Raw genomic sequence first — 20,707 nt, 5'->3', positions numbered from 1 at the left:
GAAGTATAATAAAATGAACTTTTCACTGAGTTTACCTGCATATTGCAATCAACTAGTGATATGTAGATACCATCTAGTGGTAGCTGCCCAAGTTGCATAAAATCCCTGTCTCGAGTCCATCTAGTGGCCAGATCTGTTTGTTTGGGGTTTTTCTTTGTTTTAGGAGCTCAGTGCATGCAAGTTACAAACCTGTTTCTGATCTAAGTTGTAAAATACTGTTCTGTTTAGTGTAATTAGATAGAATGAGACGATATACTCTAAAGAGTAAAAGTCCTTTGTGTGAACAGGTAGGTTTTTTGCTTTAGCACTTGATTCAGAAACTTAGTGGAAAGATTTGGAAAACAACCTGTTTTATTTCTAATATGTGGTAAAATCATATGTTTTAAGAAATTGGTGTTACTCTTGAAATCTGTGATTATGTTGGTGAGCAAAGAATCTGCTCTCTAATGGTCAGGGCTGATGTTTGTCAGGTTCTGATGATTTTGAGGTAAATGAATATGTTAGTGAATATATTAATTTTGCTATGAATGCAAAATGCAGCAGATTTTGCTATCAGACCACTTAATTTTTTTTTATTACGTATTTTTAAGTCAGTTGTGCCTTATACAGCATAATGTAAACTTTTCAGAATGCCAGAGGAAATTGTTCTAGGTGAGTTTGTCAGAGTGATTTTTGTTTGTTTGTTTGTTTGTTTTTGTATGCACAACAAAAAGGAGGAATTTCTGAGTTATTTCTTTTCATTTTGAATGCAGCTGTAACAGTGGTAGAACAAGTAACTGTCACGACCCAAAGGATTTGGTTTTCATGCTTAATCTGCCCATAGTGGAAGTTTTTTGAGTCGTGTCTGATTGGCTTATCCTGGTTCATTATCGAAGGAGGTCGTTTTGGGCAGTAATAAAAGGCTTATATGGTTTTCCCTTATGTTTAAGGAGTGCTTTAGAAATACCAGACAGCCTTTTCACCTGAGGGCCCCAGAGGGAATTGTGGAGCTCATCTGGATTCTTTGAAACCATGGACGGGAGTTTTGGGTTGTCCCTATAATCTAGGAAAAATTAATAGTAATTTGAACCTCACAGACAGGTTAATAAAAAGGAAGAAACAAAATTTTACAGCCAAAATTTAAGTTCTCATATGGAGATCTGATTTGTTCTTTTGAACATCTGGGCAATGTAAACACTGTGTACAACTCACACCAATAAAATCTGTTGTTGTGGAGAAATGTAAAGGTACATATTGTCCCAGATGCTATATTGGAACAGATAATTACCATACCAAAACTTTGTAAACTAAATTTTATGCAGTTTTCAAAGCTATTAGATGCTTCAAACAGTCAATAATCAGCACACAGGCTGGGAGATACACTCAGGGGGTTTCAGGCGGCATGAGTTGGAAAGCAGAGTTGTAGCAGAAGCTCAGGGTTAGCACAGCCTTCTGTTGTACGCTTCCCCAGGAGTGGTAAGCATGGTCTGAGTTTCCAGTGGGAGGATTCCTCTGGGTGAATTTAGGAAACCTGACTTCTGTGTGTCTGCGTCATGAATGTTATGCGGGTTTCCCTTAGTCATGCAAGAGAAGCTGAGGGGAAGTCATTTGACTGAAATTGGTAATGTTGCAAGAAGATAAGGGAACTGTTTTGGGAGTGCTTGTGTTCCTCTGATTGTCAGAGGAGCTCGGCTGACCTTCATACACAATCACCTAACTTCTTTATGCAGAAAGAATTTGACTTGCATGGTTTCTCCATACATGCTGGATGTAATACAAAATAATTGGAATGAGGAAGCTTCCAGTTGGGCGTTAAGAAAATGTACTAACAAGGGTAATGAAGCAGTACAAATAAATTGCCTAGGGAGGTTTTTGAGCATTCATCACCGAGTAGAAAAAAAATAATAATTGTCTGTTGAAGTTGATAGCAAATGCTTCTTAGTGATCATCATCAGACTTCAGGTGAGCCCTTCAGGAAGGAGCAAAAATGTATCCCGGTTCACAAGTGGAATAAATTCTATGCAGGAAGTGGGAAGAATAATTTCTAGTGGTGCATGAAGATCTGGAAAGTGTTATTTATTGGAGTATGCTAAGTAAACCTAGGCAAAGTACAAAACATTAAGCTCTTTGGTGTGTGTTGTGCATTAAAATAAGTCCTTGAACAACCAAGTTGAGGAATAAAGGATATAACTGAGCATGATTGCTTTTTGTATATATAGTTGCTATTATAATCTTGTCACAGGCTTGAGCCATGGTTAAAACTTAGAACCCACATAGGTCTTCAGTTTTACGAGCTTCTTTTCATGATACTGAATAAAAACTTAAGACAAGTGATTCATGTGTAGCTGTGGAAAGCTATGTAAAAAAGATCAGCAAGTGAAGTGCAAGAACAATTTAGAAAAAAAGCAGATTTGTTCTAGTGTGCTTGTCATTGCATCTTCTGATGTCTTGCAATATGTACAACTCAAAACCTGACAGTTGGAGTAGAATTAAAAGATGTGTCAATATTGCTTTTCAACTTAATGAGCAATGACAAAAAGCAAGCATGGATTAATAAATTATTAATGACAAAGTACAGCTGCATACATATCTTTGCCTTGCCTCTGTAGTTATTGGAGAATGAAGAACGGCGATGTATACAAGCTTGTTTGTCAAAACCAAGCTGAATTATTTTACTCCAGCTTCTTTGGAATTGCTGATAGATAAAAGACTTCTAATTTTAATTTTTGATATGAAAAATCCTATGCTGACCACTTCTCCTCAGAAGAGGGTTTTGGGTGTGGAAATAGCTGATTGATAGCCTTATTTTGTATGTGAGATTCTAAGACTTTTACAACATTTAGAACATCCTGTGCTTTGTATTTCAACTGGGATTATCTTATTGCAAACCATAAAGAGAAATAAAAGTACATAATCATTGTTGTAAGTGTGCTGCATTGGATATCAAGAAGACTTTTTGTTAAAAAAGACTATTAGTCCAGCCCTCCTCCTCCCAAAAAGCAACTTCTTACCTGTTTTTCATTATGAGTTTTGTTGTCATAAGGAAATAACGCTAATGAGTCTATTCTTTTTATGTGAATTAGATTAGTGCAGACTTACTTTCTCATCTTCTTGTCACTTCAGGAATGTATAAAACCCCAAAATCTTGCTTTTATCAGTCTCACTTGTCTGTATGGTGTTAGAGTAGCAAAGAAAGAGACTGAAATTGTGATGCCAGCGCAGTTAGTGTGAGTTTCATCTTAAATGTCTGAAATTTATTAAAAGAAAGGACAACAGCTGAAAGCCGGGCTCAAGAATTAATCTAAACACTAGCAATGTCTGGGATGGGAAACAATTGTTGCTGCAGAGTGGTTAGTCTTGCAGTGCAAGTCTATAAGGTGAAGGCACAACGTGATTGCATGAAGAGGATGGGTAAACAGTAGTTAAGAACGCTTTTTCAGTTAAAACCATAATGTGGTTGTAGCAGCTTGTTAGACTTTCTATCTCATTTTTAGCAATGGCTTTCTTCTGATTGTGTGTATTAGTGTCAGACCAGGAACATTGTCTGTATGAGAATGCCATGGGAAACTGAAGGAGTATGAAGGTCATCTCTTTAACTGCTGGGCAGTGTCATTTACGTTTCACAAAGTGAGTGGATGCAGGCAAATAGTGGAGGATTGCATTTATTGCAGCAAGAAGCTTACACAATGACTTAGTCGTCTCTAGTAGATAGAGAAGGAAGTAGATACACCTAGAGAAAATAGTAGATGTTTCCTTTTACTAGTCTCTCCCCTCACCATTGTATCGAAACTTGTGCTGTGGCTTCTCTGTGGCAATATAGGGATGAAAATCATAGGCGACTTTTATTGCAATAATTAGGTGAGACAGGAATTATACAGAAAATAATGTTAGTAACTCTTAACCAGACGCAGCGTAGGCTGCAAAGCTCAGACAACTTGCATGACTGGCAGAGGGTATACATGGAAATCATCATGGGAAAAGATACCAACAGGTAGATGAGGCTAATCTTGATGTGAAGAGAAACACTTGGAAGATAGATAAAAATCTCATTTGTTGCAGTTTGCTCAGAAGCTGGAGATGCATTTCTGAAATGAAAGAATGGATTTCGCAACCAGAATGAGACAGTGAAGATGATTTTTGGAGTAGCAATAGAACATGGGAGGTGAGAGAAACGATGGGAAAGATTGAAAACATGTAGACATTGTTGTTGCCCATCTTAACTTTGTTAAAATGACGCAACACCAAGGCATTGTTGGGGGAATTTCCCCTACGTGTTACCTAGGTTTTACAGAGGTGGAAGTAATATGTTCCTCATACAGCTAAGGACAGGGAATTTTGATTAGGTCCTCTATGCAGAATTTTTCTAGTGGATGTTACAGATCCAAACTTAAATAGTGAGATTTTTCTTCTCTATATAGTCCACTTTTATTGGGGTATGTGAACTTTCATAGTTTACAATTTTTGTATAGTTTATCCCTTTTCTTTCCCACTTACATAAACTGATGGAACAGCACATTGGTTAAAGGGGAGAAAAGGTACTGTGAACAACATTGGAATATGCTCATGATGCCTGTGCTCTGAGGAGCTGGGCAAACAACTTAGCACTAAATGTTCACCTAATACTCATCCAGGGACTGTGGGTTCTATTTTGAATATTCCTTTAGGTCAATTGAAAGGAGGGTAAAATTATCACTGTGTTCAAGTTTAATTATAACAACTAATTTTTTTCTTGCTCCTATATTTATGATTGGGAAATCTGTAATTTTTATAATGCATGTACAAATTTGTTCAGGTATTATAAAAATCCTTATTTTTAAAAAAATACATCTATTAAAATTGTAGGTATTCTGGGAAATCCTCTAGTCTGCATAGTCTGTTAGAAACATGTCTTCTGTCCTATTTAGCATACCTATCTTTGGAGCCACAATTACAGTCACCCTTTGCAGCTTGAGTAGTGAGGAGAAAGGGAGAGAGCAGTAAGCTGTTACGTTGAGACAGGAAGAGAGACGCGTCAGAAGAACTAGCTTTCTGAAATCTGTGACTGTTAAGAGTGTGGTGGATTTGGAGAGCTTGCTTAAAATAGAGAAATCCTGTTTTCAAAGCAACGTATCTGAGCTTTCTCAAATGTAAATGCTTTTCTTGTGTTTTGGAAAGATAGTTAAATGTTAGGGTCACAGTGTTCTGTAGTTCTTATGTAACAGAAATTATCTTTTTTTTTCTCCTTCTCTGCATATACCAATTTGTATCAGCATTTATTCAAAGTTGTTGTGGTTTTGTTTTGTTTTTTTTTTTGTTTGTTTGTTTTTTTTAAGATTAGTGATTAGCATAAAAGTAAGCTTTCTCATTGCCACCATCTGTTACCTATGGCTCTGCCCGAAGCAAGATGTTTTCTCACTTGCACGAAATGACTGTGTTGATGTAAAGTCTTCCAAAATTGGAACTTCAATTTCTTTACAGTTCATGGAATACCACTGCAGTAGAACAGACTAGTTTTGCATTTGTGGGCAAATCATTGCATCTTCGTGTGGATTGTTGGAGAAGTAGTAACAAAGTTTTAAATTACAGAAAAAGTGGTTGTTTATAGATAATCCTCCCAAATTGACTTTTAAGAAAACTATTGACCATTTTCTGTTCCTAATTTTTGCTGTAAATGTTCAAACTTTTCAGTAAAAGACAGACCTTTTTTTTTCTGTGGTGATTTAATGTCTGAATTTTATGTGGTTTTTGTTTTTCCCCTAAGTTTGGGGATTTAAAACATTAAGGATCTGTATGCAGAGTTTTGCTTCTCTCTACTCCCCTTCCATTCCTGCTTGTCTCTTCAGTGGTTTTTGTGTTTATTGTGGGTTTCTCAAATGTTTTGAATTTTCCACCATCCTGTCCTCTCCAGAACTCCTGAATTGTCATCTTCCGCCAGCTCCCCCAGCTCTTCTGTTTGGTGGTGGTGGTGGTTTTTTTTTTTTTTTTTTTAAGTTGCCCTCACTTACTCCCAAACCTGGGACATCACTTAATTGAGAATTCCCACACTTTGCCCTAATGCACACAAACTGAAGTCAATACAGATGATGATGTTGATTGCCAAGTACCTATGCAGATATGACACTTTAAATTGTGTGAAAGTGTTAATTGAAGTAGCAGTGGTAGTTATGCTCTATGTCCTTTTTGTTTCTTGATTTCTTAAGCTTCTATGTAAAACTTCCAAGGCTTTTTACGTCTTATGCTTGAATGTAGATCTAAAAGAGAAGAGAAGACAGTAACCAGTGAAACATCAGCTTCTCAACTTATCTTCATTTCTGTACTATGTTTACAGAGCAAGAGCGGATACTTTTATTCTGTTCGATCCAAACTGGATAAAGCTGAATATGCAGCCTTGATACATGCACGTATGTGTGCATATAACTATATTTTTTGGTTATAAAAGTGTAGCAAGGTTGTTTTTTTTCTTTGTTTTAATCCAAGTCTTGTATGTTATAGTCCTTTGTTTGCATTTACCCCTCCTGTCTAGTGTCATCTGGTTAGATTTCTGTAGCAATGTAATGCTTTCTTTTAAGTTGGAATTTTCTCTTGTTTAAAGTAGTAGGTTCCAGCCTGTTTACCATTTGCTTTGTTATTAAGTGACTATACCATGGGGAATGTCTGGGTTCAAAGTCAATCTCTGAAAGCCTGAATTACCGGAAGGGAATTACTGACTGTGTGAGCATGTCCTTATTAGTTTAAAAGTGAAATTAATGTTAAGTCTGTTTGCTTATCTATACAGATTAACAGAAGCTACTGTTTCTTTTATTTTATAGTGGCGTTTATTTTCAACTGGATTGGATTTTGTTTATCCTTCTGTATAACAAATACCATAGCTGGAAGGTATGGTGCAATCTGTGGATTTGGTCTCTCCCTGATCAAATGGATTCTCATTGTACGGGTATGTTTCTTGATTCACACTGTACAGACTCTGTTTATAGAACCAAACCATAACAACGTAGACAAGGATATATAATAATTGAATTAAAAATCAGTAAATTAAATTCCAGTGCTTAACACAATGCTTAGAATTTTCTCTAACTTCCCCTTTAGTAGAGAATTTACTTGCTATATCTTCATATATGCTTACTAATGACGAAGCTTAATCTATTTTTATCTGACATAGCATTTTATGTTCATCTTTCCAGTAAAATAAATGCAGAATGACTCATTTTTTGCACAGATATTTAAAAGCACACAGAAGAAGTGGAGCAAGTACCTAAAATGTCACTGGTATTATAGTGTCCTATATGAAAGATTTATAAATGGCTCAGCCTATCTGTGGAGGGGGGGATCAGAAAACATTTCTTCATTGTATATGATTCTTTCATTCCTTGTAAGATAAACAGTGAATCAAGTCAAAATTGAATATGTAGTCACATTTTATCCTCGTAGATGCTCAATTTCTTGATATTTTCACTGCAAGACTAGATACTTTTCAGAAAGGTATGTTAGCCAAATGGAAGTTACGTAGCTGACTAAGTGGATGCTAGATGAAATGTAATTCTTTCTGAACTTGAATTCTACATGTCTGAGAGACACAACATTTAAAATCTTATTAAAATTCTCTAATGAAGAAATAGATCTCGGATAACTTAGTTACCTTTTATGCCCTGCCAACTCTGAATTTCTTTTATTTTTTTTCTGTGTGTGTGCTAGTAACTTAACTTGATTTGCTCTTAGCACGATAGTACAAGGATTGTAGAGAGAAGAGATTGCATGATCCTTCCTGTATATTTTTTTTTTCTTCCCCAGGGCAGGGGAATGCTGCTGGACCAGATGTGATTCTGGTGTATTTAGTTGGAATTCAGGGTTTGGGATGGAATTTATCTTTAGGGAGTGAGAAGACATGAATTTTTTAACTATGGATTCATTTGGGATATTTTCAGCTTCCCTTGAGGCATGCTAAACAGAGGGCAGAACTTGCTCATTGTGTCAGTTTTATTATTCCTGTCCACTTGAAAATGCGCTCGTAACAAAAATTAATATATGCTAAACTTCCTTGAAGAATTACTGTGTCCTAGACCATATTTAAATTCTTGTATATAATCTGTTACTAATTCCAAAATATTAGAGCTGACTAATTCCAAGACCTCAGGGGTGGGGTTTTTTCGTAGTGACAATTATCTTCTTCTTATGTTGTCTCCCTTTCTAGAGGGAGCAGAAAATAAGCAGAAAGCTCGTAAGGTATATGCCAACAATTTTGCTTTAATGGTGACACACCAGCATGTGTCTGTGCACAAAATTGTTCTGTTCCTTTGTTTCCAGCTCCTCCGAAGGCTTGTGCTACCCTTCTTCACTCAGGGTCACGAGTGCAAAACTTTATAGTGTCTAAACAGTCCAAGTTCACGTGTACTCTCTCTGTATCAGTTTTTACTGGGGAGGGGGGAAAGATTAATAAAAGCACAATTTTGCTGTTGAGGAAATTCTACAGCCATGGCTGCCTCTGCCTAAAGGAAGTGTGAGAATAAGGCACGTAGGCCAGTATTTGATTACTGGTTTTAGTAAATCTTCTTTCCAATTAAATGAAATTGTAACTTTAAAAAAAATGTATTGGTATATATGTTTAGAGAATTGAAAATACTGACTATCGAGTGAGACGGGATTAATAATGCTGTCAGCTTCCTGGGAATTGACTATTCGTTTGATATTTTAATGAAGTGTCAAAATATGAAATGCTTACTCTGCCGAGTCATAGAGATGCTAGTATTTATATAATGATAGTATAAGTACCAATTCTTTAGTTCAACTTAGCATTTCTGTTTCTTGATTTTTTTTTTTTTTTTTTCTTGGATTGCCCATAGAAATGAATACAGTACAGGATTAAACTTTTAAAGAATTCACATGATCTGGCTTTATTCTGGAGAAAACATGTAGTTCTCAGTGCACAGTTACTTGAAGAAAAAAAAACCCCTATATCTAGAGTTCTTTAAATGTCTTGGATTTTTATCTGGTTGCATATGTGGCTCAGTATCTTCTCTTTTTTTCTTTTTTTTTCTTTCTTAAAAAAAACCTGAATTACCTGCTTGAATTACATGGTTTCTTGGTTGATACTACTGAAGTGTCCTAGAAGTGGCAAATGGGAAGCACTGTGGCAGGATGCAGTAAGCATTCTGAATGATAGTAGGATGGGAAGCGTATAAAAAGTGTGCAGAGCTACTAAATAGGTTATTTTATTCCTTCTGGCAACTTTTCACACATCTCCCCGTTCCTACTACTTATGTGAGTTTTGGAGATGTTTGATTAGCCTTTTTATCAGTGAAGCATGCAGTCTGGAGTCTGGTAAAGGCACAGATACCTGTCTCCAATACCATCACACCCTGCCCTCCAGCTGCCTCCCACATCACAGGGAGGACAAAACTGTCTACCGTGGTCACTAACAGGAACAGTTGAAATGCCACTTCAAGGTTCATTTAGTTGGTGTTCAGCTCGCTGCTGGGAACTGAATGCTGGTTTGAAAATGAAAAGACTTTAATGAGTTGGGGGTCTTTATGGGGCTGGTATTCTTGGCAGCGATTAACAGTAGGGGGTATACAGAAGGTCAAAAGCTCTTCTTTTGAGGGGTCAGCAGAACATCCCTGTCTGATAAGATTAAACTAATGTGGCTTTTGGTGTTAATATCTAAAGCAGCAGGCTGCTGTAATGTGTTTGGGATGGCAGGCATTGGGGGGGGAAAGGAAAATCCACAAGTGGTGATTCATTATGATAGAAAACATCAGATGATTCTGTGAGTAATACAAGGTTTTTTTAATACGTGTATATGTATTTAAATATATATACACATACACATTTTTTAGAGGTTTTAAAATAACTTTGCCACAGACCAGCTGACGCTGAAAGAGTTATTTGTATATTAAACCGCTGCACAAATATCAGTTTTTCATTTTAGTGGAATATATTACTTTTATTTAAATTTGCTTTTTCCTCTGTGTTTTCTGTGTTTGCATAGTGCGTTAAATATGTCTGTCATCTGTATTACTGCAGCTAAGCCTCATGTATGTATTTCAGTTTTCAGATTATTTTACTGGATATTTCAATGGACAGTACTGGCTTTGGTGGATATTTCTTGTACTTGGTAAGTGGCAATTGAAAACATTTCTGGTTTGATGTGGAAGTACTAAAGATGAATCATGTCATTGTAAGTAAGAGTTCTGTAACACGTTTAGCTATGTGTTTTTCTTTAGCTACTGATAGTTTTGTGTGTTGTTTTTATTTCCATAGTATTCGTGAGTTATTGCTTACCATAGTGGTGGTATTCCGTGAACTATTCAAATAACCTTCAACTCAGAAAATTTTGTTTTACATATGTAATTATGTACATACCTGAGACTTGTAATTTGTGCTTTTTAAGCTGCTTCTACTGATCTAGGGGTGCGGAACTGTGTAATAGAACTTTGGCTTTATGTAGAGAACATACTGAAAAGCAAGTGATACCTAGTACTTACCTGTAAACCTAGTACTTACCTATACAGGTATAAACCTGTATGTCAAGTATTAAATTCTAAGCAATGTGACTGATCCTGGGAAGGTGGAGTCTGCTGTCTTGTACATAGGTCATGAAATGTCCTTTTCAGTCCTTTGAAATGCATACTGCATCAGTAGTTTCTCAGTCAGACAAGAGAATGGCTTCATGCTTTCTGATCACAGTGTTCCCATGATGTCAGCTTTCTCTTAAGAGGTCTGTCTGCCCGTGTTCAAAGTCTTATTATATGCATTAAATTCTGCTCTTCTGTCTGTTTTTAAATAGGATATACCAAACCCCAACCACTACACCTTTTTTCCTGCTGTTGATTTTGTAATCTGAATATAGAATCTGGAATGATTTTGTCTTACAGAAGTGAATTCTACTATCCATTTTAATTTCTAGCTCTGGAAATATAGTAAACTGTTGCTGGTTCAGTAGGTGGCACTCTTCCCTTTGAGTCAATTGACTCCAATGGCTAACAGCAAATGTTAGAATGAAATGTTGAGTAAATCTTAAGAAAAAAACCAAAAACAACAAACCCAACACTGAGATTGTGACTGTTTGTGATTCGCTATTTATCTCACAGGAAATGCCAGAAATCTTAAATGAAGTTTCCTAAAACTTTCTCTGTCTGCCTTTTAGTAAACTTTGAGGGCGTTCATCAGACTTCTTAATACTCAGTTTGCTCTACTGTTGTGCACTTGGATGCTTGAGATATGTAGAAACTGCAAACGTTTAACACGTCACAGCATCGGTCCCTTGAATGCTTTCATATTCTCTTTGAGGTGATTGTATTTAAGTAGGAAGTGAAGTGACTCTTCATATGTACAGATATCTCCAGATAAATCTTTAATTAAAACACACCCTTGTGGTGTCTGAGATTTGACACTTTTTTCACTTGGATGAAAATAGTGTGTTCTTCCCCTAACATTTTCCCCCACCGTGTCTATAGAAAAAGCTGTGCATTTGTACTTTCTCTTTTTACTAGTCTTTTGCAGCACTTGTTCAGAAGTTAGCTCACTTAGACTTAGGAAGGAGCGCCTTATTTTCAGTCTTAATTGTTTCAAGATAATTTTTTTTTCTTTAACTCACAAAGTTTATAATATGCCTTGGAGTAAAAGGCACTGTGAGGCATGCAGTATGCATCCAGCAGTCAACGTTCCCTTGTCTTATGAATGTTTTGCATGAAATATGCCAAAAGTGTTTTTAAACTGGTAAAGTGGATATACCAAGATTGCTGGAACACCATAGAAGGATTTAACCCAACAGAGCTACTTAGCAGGACATGGAAGAGTATTATCAAGTCACGGGAGCAATGCCAACCAGATCTGCCTTTTATTGTTTTGGATAACTTTTCCATTAGAGCATGTGAAGTAGCATGTGCTGCGTCTCTCCAGAAGTGAATGGACTCAGTTGGATTATTTCTTTTGCATAGTCTTTTGAAATACTTGAGCCCACCTATTGCCGCCTTCTCCTCTCTTTTGGTGTTCACCTACTTGTTTTTGCTCCCTTCCCTTCTTTCAACGTCTGGAAAAATCTGCTCACGCTTCACGGAAAAGTGAAGTGGTCTACTTCCAAGGAGCTGTCATGTACAGTGAACAAATTGATGAGAGAGACAATTCTAATTTTTAAATTTAAACATTAGCCAATGTTTCTTTTTGAGGAACACAATGGAAAGTGATGGGGTTTTTTCCTTCCCTAAACAAAGAAATATAAAATATGGGTTGAACTTGGACTGGTTTTCCAACATGTGTAATGCAGAAAGTATGTTTTCAAGCAGCTTAAGAGCTGCCTGCCCACCTTTTGCTGTTTCAGCTGCTTTTCAGTTGAATGTGGGACTATCTCTGGTAACGTCTGGGTAGCAGCTTTTGTTGTAGACTTTGATCCAGATCTTAGTGCTTTCTTCTCTGTGTAGAATTCACCTTAATCACAGAAATGTGTTTGGCTTGGGTCAAAGTTCCAGTGGTTAACAGAGTATTCTCTGTGTTTGGGTTTTGTTTTGTCTCCTAATGAGGCTTTGGTTTTAAAAAAGCAAAAAGAAAGTATAATAAAAATTTACAAGCAAAAAGCATTTAGAGAAGAAATGAACAGAGGGAAAAAAAAATTAAAAAAAAAATCAAGAATCTTGACCTGGAGAGCAGGAAGAAAAAGTGCATCACATAGCAAAATATCAGTGTAACCATAGAGATTGTTTATTAACATGTAAGATGATGAAAAGGATTAAATCCTTTGCTGAATTTGTTAAGCTTCGATTTAGATTTTAATTTGAATCTTTATGTATATGTGTATGTATACACATAAGCTTATATCTTCAAGGTACCTACGTGTTCATTAAATGAGGAAGATTGCTCTCTAGGCTCATGTTTCTCTCCACTGGATGTGGAATTCATATTTCGGCCCTCCAACTTTTTGGGCAGATTGTTTTATCTCTTGTTGGATTCTCCCTGATCCAGCTGATGACTGGATTTATCTGTTGACGTTTACTTTAGTGGAGGAAAATGGACCAAAGAGCTGTGTCCACTATTCAACAATGTGTTTTTCTGGGTTGGTTTTTTCAGATGTCCAGCAAATCTCTGAATTCATAAAATGATGTTGACAACATCATGTTAGTGATTTCCATTGTTGCAATTGTACCTTCTGTGTGACTATTCTGTATCTCTTGTTCCTCTTACCAGAGCTGAAACAGTCTTTCGAATGCAGTTAAATTTAAATATTTAAAAATAATTGAAATGTGGAGTTGTAAATGTAATCATAACACATGTTGAGTAATTTTCTTTGAATTGACTGTTGTTCTTCCTCCTCTTGGACCACATGTATTTTCCTGGATGGTTAAATCTCAAGCCGTAATCTACTATAATTTGCTATTGGCTTGTTGCTAGAGCAATCTGTACTGTCTTTCTTTTTATTTTTTCCTTTTGTCTTTCTCCTCTTTTGACTTGCAATACATTTATCTTAGACATTTCTAAAGGTATATTTTGTGGTTCGAGTAGTCTTCTAAGACATTAGTAACTTATTTTAAGAATTCTACTTGAAAAGAATGTGCAGTATGTATTCTTTCTTTTTTCTTTTTTTTCATTCTTTCATGCAGTCATTTTAGCAGACAATACTTGAACCCAGAATGAGTGTAAAATTTCTGAAAAGCCTTCCGTAAGACTGAATCCTAATATTACAACATAAAAGCAGAAGACTTGCTTGTTGAATTTGTGAATGATGCATAAAGACCTCACTTTGTATATACAACCTCGATTGTAAAAAATTTATTTTAATAAGAATAACGTGGCATAGCGTGTACTTAGGTTGATACACCTCATTTTGTGCGTTTTCTACACTTTCAGGACTTCTCCTGTTCTTTCGAGGCTTTGTTAATTATCTTAAAGTCAGAAATATGTCTGAAAGCATGGCAGCTGCTCACAGAACAAGATTTTTTTTCTTGTACTGAAGGTAAGCAATTTTTAGTGATAAGATCTTCTCTCCTAGGAAGACTGAGAATAATTAAATTCTTAATTTAAAAATAAACAATCAAACTTCTATCACAAAACAGAGGTTGCATGGGTTTTGAACATCTGTCCTGAATGTTGTATATGCTCTACGTGGACTCAGAAATACTTGAAGTCTCCTAAGTCAGGAAATTTGAAAGCAAATAATGCATGCTTGTTGCCTCCAGTCCTCCCTAGAACTAACACTGAGTAATAAAACCAAAGAGGAACCTGTTGTTGTTCTGAAGCAAGAAACAGTATCTGCTGCCTGTCAGGATACCGTCCTTTGCGTTGGAAAACCAGCTTTAGTAGTCAACCTGTTGTCAGCAAGTTAGGAAGCACTGATCTGCCTGCATATTAAGTCTGATTGACCTGGGTCTGACCATGCAAACAGTAGATGAGTATTGTTTCTCTTTACATGACTGGAGTAAGACAGTCATGTACAAGTATGATTATTGTGTATGTGACAGTGTGCTTTATATATCCTTCAGGTAGCTGACTAATCGGTCTGGCACATATCCACCCTTTTTTAATACTTTTTATCCATTAGGTGGATCTATTGGACTTTACTGTGTAACTTAAACCAGGGATGTCCGTTTAACTTTTTGTACTTTAACTGCATGATGAGATAAATCTAAGCCTCAAAATAAGCACTGTAGCATTTTCTTTACTCTACATATTACTTAAAATGCCTAAACACTGTATTCTGGCTTAACTGAGAAGCTGTGTTTGCTGTAATAAAGCAGATTTTTGTAATTTTTTTGAGGGTTGGTCACAGGACCAGTGTGAAGTAACCAGCAACACATTATCTAAGCATGAAAAAAAATGAGACAGTATTTGCCTAGGGAAAAAAAAAAGTTTCCTTTTATAGAAGACAGTGGTATACATTTCAAAACAGCTAATAAATACTTGTGCTATACTATATAGTTCTTGATCATGGAAAAAAATCTGTTAATATAACTGTAACAATATTTCTTTTTAATGTGCCATTTTGTCAAAATTATGCGGTTAAACTTAAATAACTAAAGTGTATATTACCTTTTAGTAAACAACCTAAATTGGCATCTACATGGCAGCATTTCCTTTTTACAGTAGTTACATATCTCTCCTTTTCTTAGTAATATGGTAACCTCTTCAGAATACTGAAACTTGTAGAGATGAGACTGAAAATGAATGTTAGCTTTCAGTAAAATAAAGTGTAAAAATACTATTTTAAAAATGTTATTTAATTATATATATATAATTATATAATATTATTGTTAGGGTTAATTGTTATTTTGAAACTGTAACCTGAAGAGAATAATGAGAATGTATGTTAATGTGGTCTGGGATTCTTTGTTCTGCCACGGTTAAAATTCTGCTTTGGGACAAAACTCTGTTTAATTCAGCATTAACTGAAGTTAATGAGTTGTCCTGTCTGAGTTCAGTGGCTTTGAATTTTTCCTTTACCCATAAGCATCACTGAGATGTATGGGCTGATAAGATCTGTTAGAGCGCTGGACTTGTAAATATTATTTTTTCAAAGTATCTTAAGCATTGAAACAAGAAGTTCAAATTAATTGCTGTCACACTTAAATGTCCCTGTTCTTGCATGGACAGGTAATTTCCTCTACAGTGACTATTAGTTTTAATAAATAAAAATATTACCTCTACAGTTACAAAATATTCTCAGGTGTTCTTTTTAAATGATAACAAAATAAGTTTTTTCACTTATCCTGACATGGGGAGGGAAAGGCTGCTGTTTTGCTGCTTCTAGGTTTAACTTCAGCTAGCAATGCTACTTCTAGGGAATCACTGCGATGAACTGAAGTACAACTCTTTTCTTATCTCCAGACTGCATCGAACAGACATTCCTTTCCTATACCAGTGTGAAACTTTCAGATGATCTGTAACCCTTCGAGTTAATAGAAGACTACTAAAACCAGAAGACAAATTAGTGAAGAAATGGCTTCAAAAACTAATGACGGGATGGTTTATGCTCAAATGCCAGTCCTGGTCATTCTAGTAAATATTTATAATTGCTGCCTTTTGTTTTAGCACATTTGTTTATGTGCTTATTAAAAAGATAGTACTGAAGTAAGAATAAACCATCTGTTAGTATAGATTAGGTACAGTCAGACTTGGTTAATCTGTGCTTGTTCTATCTGAAAGATTGAAGTGGTAACCTGTTTCACAGTGCGTATGTACCACTGACTTGCTGATCTGAACTTCGAGTACAATGGAATGCATTAAATGATTCAGATTAACCAGTTCAGACAGTTTTTTTATATAATTTAGATTCATCTAATGATTGTGTAGAACATTTTTAAGTTTACTAAACCCCAAAGTCCCTTGTTGTCACAGACTTGTATTCACCAGTATTTTATCAAATTCAAACCAATATACTGGTTTGCTTAAAACTGATACTCCACTTTGAGTCCCCTGTAAATAACTCTGCATAAATGACTGTTTGAATTGCTTCTTAGGAAATATGTCAAAATATATTTTGTAACAGCATATTCTCTAAATTTTGTTTAATCTTAGAGCTATGTATGTATTTTTTGTTAATTGGCCATTAAGTTACTATTAGATGTAATTTTGGAGGTAAAGGCATTCAATTGTTTGTCTCATCCTAACCTTCCTCACATGAATTGTTATTAACTGGTTTGGGCTTGAGCCTGAAAGTCTGTTATTCATATGCATGATCCCATTAAAAGATAGAGTTTGTTCATGTTAGCAGGGATGGACAGCTGTACATTGTCAGTCCTCAGTTACACAGTTTGGTCCTCGTAGGTGCACCTTTGTTCCTGAAACAGAGTATTGCAAATGCATTCCCTGGGTTATAACACTGGCTCTGTTTAAGAAGTCTTGAGATCAGTATAAATACAACATCTGCCATAAGGGCTTCTCAAAAAAAATTTCATATAGCTACCTTGCAACGCTTGTTTAGAATAAATACTTTCCCATTTCCTCAGAATAAACTGATTTAAATGTAAGGTAATTTTGGAAATAATCTATGAAGAAAAAAACCCACAACAACTTATTTTTAAAGCTCTGAAAGTAGAAAACGTGTGTTGCACCTCTCCCAGTATTTATTTAAGGTATACCGTTACTTTCTTACAAATATCATCTCTTTAAGGGGTACTGTCTGCTGTTCATGCATGTGTGGTTTCCTTTAAAGTTTGTGAAATTTATGCTTCTCCTTAAGTAGGAGAATACATCTCTCAGTCCTTTGTACAACTGGAATCTCAGTTGCAAAAATACATTGGTTGTTGGTTGCACCTTTGAGGAAAAAAAATCCAAATTCTTTCCTCCAGTTTTTCTTTTTGTATTAGAATTCTGCCTTTTTATTACTAACATTAAAACCAGTGAGGTTTATGTTGTTTTAAGCTAGTGCTGTATTCAGTTTTGTATCTATAATGAATGTTTAAAATATACATATGTAAACTGGTCACGTTATTCGTTTTCTTAATCTTTCAGAGATACTGAAAGTGATTAAAACTTTATGGGCACCTCCACTTCCCAACTCTTTATGGAAAGAATAAAATTATTATGTTCAATATCCAATTGGGATTTCCTTCTAAACTTATCTGTTTGTTTCTGTGTTCTTTTGCATTCATTGTCCATACGAAAAAGAAGCAGATAATAAAACATTGCTTTGTTTTGCTAATTAAGACTTACGCTTTTTGGGGTTTTTTTGTACTTCATGTTGAAAAATGCACACTGCAATATTTGTGTCAACATGGAATTACAGACAAATTACTTGGCAAAATAGGTACTAACCAATCCTATTCTCCTTTTCATCCCGTGTTTTATGGCAACAAACTGTAAGGACATTTCTTGTAATGAGTTAACACAACTGTACAAAGCATGCAATATTGATTCATTTTCTATGTTTACCAATGTCAACTAGTACTATTTTCCAACTAATCAGTTTTCCCAAATTAAATAGCAGTCTTGTGATTGTTTTATTTCTGTTTGCTCCACTATTATAGAAAGCTTCATACAGATACTTGGGTTTTGGTTTGCTGTTGGTTTTTTGTTGGTATGTGGGTTTTTTTCCTGGACTAGCTTTGAAAAATTCTCATTTGGACAGAAAGAATACGTAGGGTTAAAAATGTACACGTTATCTAATCCTCTATAGTTGATGCAGCAGTTTGGTAGCCTGAAATCTCATCAGCAGGAGGAAGGGAATTGGGACACTGTTTTCAAAGACTCTGCAATCTATTCCAGATGTGTCAAATGCTGCATATTTTCCTTGCTATTTCCTGTGAGCTTGGTTAGGAGCAGCTGGCTCTGTGGTTTAGAGACACCTGGCCAGCTTTGCTTTGTGTCTTAGTCCGGGGGGAGGGAGGAAGCTCCAGTATCGCAGTAAAGTTGACTGTAAGCAGATTTTGTATGAATGTAAATAAGGCTTTGAAGTTTGGGGCAAAAACAGCTGGGGAAGGGGAGATGGGGAGAGAAAATTCCATTTTATTCAAGCAACTGGCACAAATGTAACTTCTTTACTTTTGTCATCTACTTTTATTAATATAGACACCACAGGAAGATGGACATCTTGAATATGATTCAAATACCCTGCAACTATTAATGCATTTCAGAAATGATCCATCACTCTTACTTCCAGTGCAGATGACTGATGAAACTGGACTTCTTGTAGAGAGGAGGTTCTCTCCAAGCTTTCACTTTGCTGTCTCACTTAAAGCACGGACATAGCCCTCATCCTGCAACACCTTTTAACCTGGTTTCAACACCCTACTCTTTCTGGGTCCACTTCCCTCCCTTTGAATGATGACAACAGATGCGGAAAAGTGGCTTTATTAATGTGCTGTCATAACATCAGAAAACTTTTAATCTCTTTTCCACTTTTTGAGAATATTTTCCGACAATACTCTGCATTAGTCCCTCCTGGGTGGTTGCTTGCGTTGTTCACTTGGAATAAGAAGTTCATCTTATTATCGGAGGGCTGGAGCACCTCTCCTGTGAGGACAAACTGAGAGAGTTGGGGTGGTTCAGCCTGGGGAAGAGAAGGCTTTGGGGAGACCTTGTAGCAGCCTTCCAGTACCTGAAGGGGCCTGCAGGAAAGGTGGTGAGGGACTGTTTATGAGGGAGTGTAGTGACAGGACAAGGGGTAATGGGTTTAAGCTGAAGGAGGGTCGATTTAGATTAGATGTTAGAAAGAAATTCTTTACTGTGAGGGTGGTGAGGCACTGGAACAGGTTGCCCAGAGAAGCTGTGGATGCCCCCTCTCTGGCAGTGTTCAAGGCCAGGTTGGATGGGGCTTTAAGCAACCCGTTCTTGTGGAAGGTGTCCCTGCCTGCAGCAGGGGGGCTGGAACTAGATGATCTTTGAGGTCCCTTCCAACCCAAACCATTCTATGATCTCATGAAATCACCATTGCTCCCTGGACTTTTCAAAGAGAAGGTCAGTAACCTCTGATACAGAAATAGGTTTCTCTCAATAAGAAAAAAAAGTTAATCATGTTAAAACGTGATTAGCCTATGTGCACAGCTACCCAGGAACACTAGAGTCCTGTGTATTGTTTGTCCTATTTATGTTGTTCTTTTCCACCCAAGAGGATAAGGATCCCAAGGTCCTCATAATTATAAAGAAAAAAGATAAGGATATCAAGATCTGTAAGCAATCACATATTTTAAGCATTAGATGCTTAAGGACCCTGGGATCCTTATCTTTTTTCTTGATAATTCTGAGGATCCTTTTACCATCTATATCTTCTCTACTTAGCATATCCTTTCCACTTCCATCTTCCTTCTTTCTCTGTGCACTTCTTAGGCACCCAGCAAGGACAGGCAGAAGGCTGCCCTACTGCATGTTTGCTGCAGTTCATAAATAAAACAGTATTTTTTTTTCTTGTCTGCAAGCATGGTTTGTATTTTCATAGGTCCATATTTTACAGATAAGCCAACTTTTTAAAATCAATGACTTTCAGACACTGAAAATGCTTAAAATTTGTGACTGCTCCATCCACCTGTTTCAAGCATTGCTTGTGCAAGTGGAATTAAAACAACGGCAGAATTTGGTTTAGGTTTTTTTTCCTGTATCTCCTGAAGTGTCTACGTAATCAACACTAAACATGTTTCTGATATGTAATTGCTTCCCACCCAAGTGAAAGAAAAGTCAGCTTTCCTGGATTTTTGTTTGAGGTATATTTGCTACTTGAGGAAACTTGCAAGCAGCAAACTTAAAAGTATTGCAAACAGATCAGCTTTCCAGCTGTTGTTCTTTTTTTGAGTGTAAAACAGGTATATAGTAAAAAAAACTTAGAATGTTTTGGTTTTTTCATGCTGAGGGTTGGTTACAGTTATCCCCATATTTTTACATCTGTTCTTGCAGTCTTCACTCTTAGTTTTTCTTGTGGTCAAAGAAACACTGTGTCTGTGGGGGTATCCTTGGTGTAATATGAGTTGTTGTTCATTGATTATTGTTTGTTATAGATGCCTGCACAGATGCCCATTCTTCTTCATTTCCCAGGTTGGTGTATTCCCGTGGCTTCCAAATGCACAGTTTCACATGGAACAGACTGCTGCTGCTGTAAATTGTTTCTTAGTAAAATAACTATAAAGCAAGCTTCACTTGCATGCGTTCATGAATTGAGCTTTGTAGTTTAATGTAATTGCAGTAGCATTGCTCGTCAGTCCACTTCGGCTGCTGTATGCAGCTAGTGAGAGCTCGCTCCTGGAGTCTGAAGTCTCAGGTGTACTTTTTCCATTAGTAGTGACCGGGTGTTTGAACGAAATCTGCGGGTCTCACTGGTGAGAGCATTATTGGAATAAAG

General features: G+C 36.3%; 1 protein-coding gene across 2 annotated transcripts in view; it reads left to right on the top strand.

Moving 5' to 3' along the window:
• NDFIP2 (Nedd4 family interacting protein 2) overlaps positions 1 to 17,585 on the top strand; it is a 49,531-nt gene extending 31,946 nt beyond the window's left edge. For both annotated transcript variants that reach the window (XM_075741588.1, XM_075741580.1), the window contains 4 exons: positions 6,768 to 6,892; positions 10,000 to 10,066; positions 13,792 to 13,897; positions 15,766 to 17,585. In XM_075741588.1, coding sequence (XP_075597703.1) covers positions 6,768 to 6,892; positions 10,000 to 10,066; positions 13,792 to 13,895 — 296 coding nt within the window. In that variant the 3' untranslated portion in view covers positions 13,896 to 13,897; positions 15,766 to 17,585. The remainder of the gene's footprint in view (positions 1 to 6,767; positions 6,893 to 9,999; positions 10,067 to 13,791; positions 13,898 to 15,765) is intronic.
• The last annotated feature ends 3,122 nt before the right edge of the window (positions 17,586 to 20,707 follow it).

The sequence above is a fragment of the Balearica regulorum genome, chromosome 1, assembly GCF_011004875.1.
Source record: "Balearica regulorum gibbericeps isolate bBalReg1 chromosome 1, bBalReg1.pri, whole genome shotgun sequence".
Taxonomy (NCBI): Eukaryota; Metazoa; Chordata; class Aves; order Gruiformes; family Gruidae; genus Balearica; species Balearica regulorum.
The sequence above is the reverse complement of the archived record's forward strand: the minus strand, read 5'-3'. Positions and strand labels throughout refer to the sequence as shown.